General features: G+C 43.3%; 1 protein-coding gene across 1 annotated transcript in view; it reads right to left on the bottom strand.

Annotated features, from left to right (window-relative positions):
* Positions 1-6,421, bottom strand: part of LOC122554178 (60S ribosomal protein L5-A) — a 21,631-nt gene extending 15,210 nt beyond the window's left edge. The window contains exons 1-4 of the mRNA XM_043698809.1: positions 6,321-6,421; positions 1,307-1,376; positions 1,088-1,203; positions 786-920 (exon numbers count right to left, since the gene is read on the bottom strand). Coding sequence (XP_043554744.1) covers positions 786-920; positions 1,088-1,203; positions 1,307-1,376; positions 6,321-6,323 — 324 coding nt within the window. The 5' untranslated portion in view covers positions 6,324-6,421. The remainder of the gene's footprint in view (positions 1-785; positions 921-1,087; positions 1,204-1,306; positions 1,377-6,320) is intronic.
* Between the last annotated feature and the right edge of the window lie 724 nt (positions 6,422-7,145).

Raw genomic sequence — 7,145 nt, 5'->3', positions numbered from 1 at the left:
TCTTCCTGACCTCTCCGCCCCCACCCCGGCCTATCACCCTCACCCTAACCTCCTTCCACCTATCGTATTTCCAACACCCCTCCCCCAAGTCCCTCCTCCCTACCTTTTATTTTAGCCTGCTTGGCACACTTTCCTAATTCCTGAAGAAGGGCTCGTGCCCGAAACGTCGATTCTCCTGCTCCTTGGATGCTGCCTGACCTGCTGCGCTTTTCCAGCAACACATTTTCAGCGCTGATCTCCAGCATCTGCAGTCCTCACTTTCTCCTTCCAAGTAGCTCCATCCTCAGTTTTTACTACAATTTCACTTTTGTGAAGTATCATGAGATGCTTTACAATGTTGAAAGCATGGCATAAATACAAATTATTGTTTTCATGTCCATGTTCAGATCTGTGATTAAATGCTCTGTATATATTTAACTACTGCAATAAAAATAAAGACTTGCATTTCGGTAGCATCTTTCACAACCTCAGGATGTTCCAAAGCACTTTACAGCCAATGAAATGGTTATAAAGTGTAACCACTGTAATGCAGGAAAAAATGGAATATGCAAAGGTCATTGTACAATTGTATACCCAAAATCTCATGCTTGCAATATTATTTAAGACAAGATCACCTGCATGTTTCACCACATTAAAATGATATGGTTAACAGCCATTAAAAGTTCTACATCCCTCCAATAAAAGACCTTAAATAAGGAAATTACCTAAAAAGTTCAGACCATCTCAAAAATACTTCTAAGAAAGCAAGAGCCTTAAAATCGTACGAGTGCTAACCTAGAACTTACCCTGCGGGCAAGCAGCAGACCAGTGCAATAGGATGCAGCATAGTTGGTGAGCCCAACTTTTATGCCGTATTTGGGTAATTCATGGCCATAGGCAGCACAAACAATGATATCACCCTCAATTTTGGCATACGCAATCTGTAAGGTAAGAAGCCCATCAACATCATATGCATTACTATGGGAGAACAGAGTTTGACATATAAAAATTCAAAAATCAAAATTTAAGAAGTGACCATTAATGTGATTGCTTTCATATCGTAGACCCCATTTAACACTAAAACAGCTCATTAATACAAGTCTCTTACCTGGCATATGATGTCCCGGTTGGTGAATCGTACAATCATCCGATATTTTGGGGTATTGTACTTGTTTTTATCCTGTACCACCAAGCGTTTTCGTGCATAGTAATCAGTCTTTCCCTCTGAAAATGGAAGAGAGTACATTTTATAACACTGTCCCACCGCCAATTGTTGGAACTTTGCAGAGTGCAAGGTGAGGGCTAACAGTTTCCTCAATTAACTTGCCTCTCCTCCTCCTGAACTTCACTTGATATCGCTTGAAGTACGCCTTGCTTTTCACAACTTTAACAAATCCCTATGTTTGGAAGAGAAAAAAAATGTTAGCATTGTAAGAACTTAATGCGCAAGGTAAAGATTTCCAAATATCTATATATTTACCAATCTGTCACAGATCCTAGCAGTTTTATGTACACAGTCATTCTGATACCAATAATAATTTTACTTATCAGAATTCTACAAACAATACAATGTTTATCACCACTAATTAAAATTGAAGTTTTTTTTGTGCCACAGCAACAACTGTTCAAAGACAATTTGCTGTAGGTTTAGGTAGATCATCTCGTCCACATCCCGCACCTCCGCCCTCAGACCCCACCCCTCCAACCATAACAAGGACAGAACGCCCCTGGTGCTCACCTTCCACCCTACAAACCTTCGCATAAACCAAACCATCTGCCGACATTTCCGCCATCTCCAAAAAGACCTCACCACCAGGGATATATTTCCTTCCCCACCCCTTTCCGCCTTCCGCAAAGACCATTCCCTCCGTGACTACCTGGTCAGGTCCACGCCCCCCTACGACCCACCCTCCCATCCTGGCACTTTCCCCTGCCACCGCAGGAACTGTAAAACCTGTGCCCACACCTCCTCCCTCACCTCTATCCAAGGCCCTAAAGGAGCCTTCCATATCCATCAAAATTTTACCTGCACATCCACTAATATCATCTATTGTATCCGTTGCTCCCGATGCAGTCTCCTCTACATCGGGGAGACTGGGCGCCTCCTAGCAGAGCGCTTTAGGGAACACCTCCGAGACATCCGCACCAATCACCCCAAACCGCCCCGTGGCCCAACATTTCAACTCCCCCTCCCACTCTGCCGAGGAAATGGATGTGCTGGGCCTCCTCCACCGCCGCTCCCTCACCACCAGACGCATGGAGGAAGAACGCCTCATCTTCCTCCTCGGAACACTTCAACCCCAGGGCATCAATGTGGACTTCAACAGCCTTCTCATTTCCCATTCCCCCACCTCATCCTAGTTTCAAATCTCCAGCTCTTGTCTTGTCTGGACTTGTCCGACCTGCCCAGCTCCTTTTCCACCTATCCACTCCACCCTCTCCTCCCTGACCTATCACCTTCATCTCCTCCCCCACTGACCTATTGTACTCTATGCTACTCTCTCCCCACCCCCACCCTCCTCTAGCTTATCTCTCCACGCTACAGGCTCTCTGCCTTTATTCCTGATGAGGGGCTTTTGCCCGAAACGTCGATTTTGCTGAAGCTCCTCGGATGCTACCTGAACTGCTGTGCTCTTCCGGCACCATTGATCCAGAATCTGGTTTCCTGCATCTGCAGTCATTGTTTTTACCTTAGGTAGATCAAGTCCATCTCATCCATATTCATTACCTTTTGCATCAAGCCATTAGATTGCTGCTCAGTCTGCTTTGGAAATCAGATAAGGGAAAGTTTCTATGAAAGTGCACTTATGCCCACTTCATCTATCTAACTGCCACAAAAATGCCATACTGTGAAATAGCAAGTCACTCTACTCTCATACGATAGCTGAATAATGAACAGTATGGGGAGAAAGTGAGGTCTGCAGATGCTGGAGATCAGAGCTGAAAATGTGTTGCTGGAAAAGCGCAGGTCAGGCAGCATCCAGGGAACAGGAGAATCGACGTTTCGGGCACAAGCCCTTCACTGAAGAAGGGCTTATGCCCGAAACGTCAATTCTCCTGTTCCCTGGATGCTGCCTGACCTGCTGCGCTTTTCCAGCAACACATTTTCAGAAATGAACAGTATGGTCAACTGGAAGTTGTTTGGAAATGACAGCTAGAAACTAATGACACCAGTTGAAAGCAAAATCTCTGCATTCAATATCCAATTCTCAACAGATTGGAGTAGAAGTAATGAACTAAGCACTAAAGACTTAAGATCCAAAACTGCAGAGACTGGTTGTTAAAGATGGCAATAAATCAGGCCAAAAGATGTGGTTAAATATGTTTTTGCCTGCCTGGGTTTTCAGCTTCAAGAGGATAGCTTTGTTGCAAAAACTGATAATGATCCCTTCGTGTTTAACTTTGATAATTCTGCAGGTTTCCAATATTCAAATCCTCAGCTTTGATCAGCTTTATTTGCAAAGAAATAAAAATTATTGTCTTCATTTGCACTCATTAAGAGAAAATTGACCTTTGCAGGAAACACTTAATATGCGTCAATCTGAAAGCACAGCTCTTTCAGTCCAAACAGTCCATGCCAACCAGTTTCCGGACAAAACTCATCCCCTCCAAATCTTCCCTATTCATGAATTATCCAGATGTCTTCTAAACATTGGAATTGTACCTGCAATCCACCACTTTCTCTGCCAGTTCACACACTGACAACTGTGCATAAAAGAAAAGTTGCTCCTCATATCCTTTTTAAATCTTTCTCCTTTCACTTAAAAACGTGTCCCTTAGTTTTAAACTCCCTCACCCTAGAGAAAAGACCCTTGACATTCACCTTTTGTATGGGGGAAAGCGAGTACTGCTGGAGACCAGAGTCAAACAGTGTGGTGCTGGAAAAGCACAGATGGTCAGGCAGCATCCAAGAAGCATGAGAATTGACATTTAGGGCATATACCCTTCATCAGGAAGGCCTTATTCATTCACCTTATCTATGCCCATCATGATTTTATAAACCTCAAACCCCTAAACTCCAGTGAAAAAAGTTTCAGTCTTCAATCTATTTTTATATCTCAAACCCTCCATTCCCAGCAACATCCTGGTAAATCTTTTCTGAACCTTCTCCAGTTTAATAATATCCTTCCTATAACGGGGTGACTAGAACTGCACAAAGTACTCCAAAAGAAGCCTCACCAACAACATCCTGCACAACCTCAACATAATGAGAGGTAAAATATAAACTTCAACTCAAAATGCAGGATAGCTACAGCAACAGGAGACCATTTGACCAATCACATCTGCCAGCTCCCTGAAAGAACCTAGTACCACTTCCCGTCCTCCAAAGAGTCATACTGAACTCACAAATATAAATCCAATCTCTTGCTTCTCATTAACAAATGCAGCCAGGTATGCCGAGATTTCTCTTTTTAAATTTCAGAGCACAGTATTTTGCTAAGACCTTCAGTCAATTTATCTTGGGCACTTCTGAAATTCATTTTTGTGCACACAGCCTTCCAAACACAGAGCTTTTTAAGTCAGACGTTTAAACTTTTTTTTTAATCTTAGAGGATTACATTACAAAGTGGAAACAGGCCCTTTGGCCCAACAAGTCCACACCGACCCGCCGAAGCGCAACCCACCCATACCCCTACATTTACCCCTTACCTAACACTACGGACAATTTAGCACGGCCAATTCACCTGGCCTGCACATCTTTGGAATGTGGGAGGAAACCGGAGCACCCGGAGGAAACCCGCGCAGACACAGGGAGAACGTGCAAACTCCACACAGTCAGCTGCCTGAGGCAGGAATTGAACCCGGGTCTCTGGCGCTGTGAGGCAGCAGTGCTAACCACTGTGCCACCGTGCCGCCCAAAGTGCAGTCAAAGTTCAATTGTCCCACTCTCACCTGTGCTTCGAAATGTAAACTACTCAAATTGCAGGGAAATGAAATTTTAGGTCACAATCAAAACACTTTTCACTGAAAGCAAAACACAGATTGGGTTCAAGATATTTCCATTCCTGTATTTTCCCAGCACATATCGGAAACGTATTTGTTAAAGAGTTGCACTAATGTAATGTTTATGTTGCTGCATGAGGAATCCAGAAGCCTTGATAATGTTCAAAGAATTAACTTACAAAGTCACCACAGTAATTTGCAAGTGAACCCAAAGCAACTGAACTGTAAAAGCCCAACTAGTTCACTGTTGCCCTCGAGGGAAGAAAAGCTACTATCCTTACCCATTATGGTCTATGTTATTCAAGTCATCAACTCATACCAAGCCACTTGCAGATGGGCTATGCTCACATTCCAGAATGAATAAAGCAAATGTACCAACACTAAAATACCACTTATATTTTAAATTTAAATTACTCCATGTCTTTCATGTTCACAATTTCAAGCCCTCATGACTTAAGCAGTGAATAGTCAGAGTATTTTCCACAGGACGATCAAAAGGTGATTGGAAGGTTTAAGGGAGACATCAGAAGTCAGTTCTTCATAGAGTGGTGAGCGCGTGGAATGCACTGCCTGCGATGGTAGTAGAGTTAGATATATTAGGGACATTTAAGTGACTCTTGGATAGGCACGTGGAAGATAGTAAAATGAGGGGTATGTAGGTTAGTTTGATCTTAGAGTAGGATAAAAGGTTGGCACAACATCAAGGGCCGAAGGGCCTGTACTGTTCTATGTTCTAAGTAACTTGAGGCCATTATACTAGACTAACTTAATCAAAGTTGAAATGAAAGAACTGTCTATTTCCGAGTATCTTTAAATATTAAACTCTCTGATTTTACATTTATAAATAATTTAACTTTAAATAATCTTCAGGACATCCAATTTGGTATTTTTAAAACTATATACTGTATCATGTCCATAAAGGTTAAGGGAGGTCTCCAAAGTGCGGCCCACATTTTATTTTTAAATGACAAAACCTAAAGGACTTAAAATGCTTAAAACTTCGGGACTAAACGACAAATCAGATGACGTTTTTTGCCCAAGGAGGCCCAAGTTCACTACAACCATTTTGCAGAATGAGCAGCTATTACACAAAAAAACGATTTAAGCCAGTGTGCAGTTATCGAAAAAGGGTAAAATGCGATATTTTACAAATTCAAAACACACTAATTTAGCCCAGAAAGCTGTGTTATTCGCGATTGCTTTCACATCTTGCCCCGGGATCGGTTTCTCAGCCTCAAGCCCAATGGCCACGTTGAGAAGTGAACCAGCGGCTGAAGCTGCCAACAATCTAACACCATCCTTCGCAACACACAATACTCCTCGCTTTCTGAAGGATCCGTGTGATCCACGCAGCTGTTAACTACCAGAATCGATGTTTATTTCGGGGAACTACCAACCATTTTCAAGCGTCTTCACCCTCAACCGCCCGGGACTCAGGCGATTTTCTGGGGCAGGCCGATTCCGCCAAACTGGAAAAGGCCACTCATTCTGCGCATGTGCAGTAGGTAGAAAATTGTTGTGAATTTGTGGTAAGATCGTTCCTTCCTCCTCCTTCAACTCTGATCCGCTCGGGCCGCAGCGCCCCCTGTCCAACGGGAGGACCACTAACCTGCTCAATGCCAAGTCACTATTTTAACTGGAACTTAATGGAAAGAGGCTCTTCTTCGACACCTGAACATGATGCTAAATTGGACGTGTACTGAATACTAAGGAAGATACACAAATTACATTCATTAGAAAAGCAAAGAACTGCAGATCCAAAAACAGAACATAGATCATAGAACAGTACAGCACAGATCAGGCCCTTCAGCCCACGATGTTGTGCCGACCACTGATTCTCATGTACGCACCCTCAAATTTCTGTGACCATATGTATGTTGAGGAGTCTCTTAAATGTCCCCAATGACCTGCCTCCACAACTGCTGCTGGCAACGCATTCCATGCTCTCACAACTCTCTGTGTAAAGAACCCACCTCTGACATCCCCTCTATACTTTCCTCCAACCAGCTTAAAACTATGACCCCTCGTGTTAGTCATTTCTGCCCTGGGAAATAGTCTCTGGCTATCGACTCTATCTATGCCTCTCATTACCTTGTATACCTCAATTAGGTCCCCTCTTCTCCTCCTTTTCTCCAATGAAAAAAGTCCGAGTTCAGTCAACCTCTCTTCATAAGATAAGCTCTCCAGTCCAGGCAGCATCCTGGTAAACCTCCACTGAACCC

The sequence above is a fragment of the Chiloscyllium plagiosum genome, chromosome 11 (assembly GCF_004010195.1).
Source record: "Chiloscyllium plagiosum isolate BGI_BamShark_2017 chromosome 11, ASM401019v2, whole genome shotgun sequence".
Classification (NCBI taxonomy): Eukaryota; Metazoa; Chordata; class Chondrichthyes; order Orectolobiformes; family Hemiscylliidae; genus Chiloscyllium; species Chiloscyllium plagiosum.
This window is presented reverse-complemented; position numbering and strand designations above follow the sequence as displayed.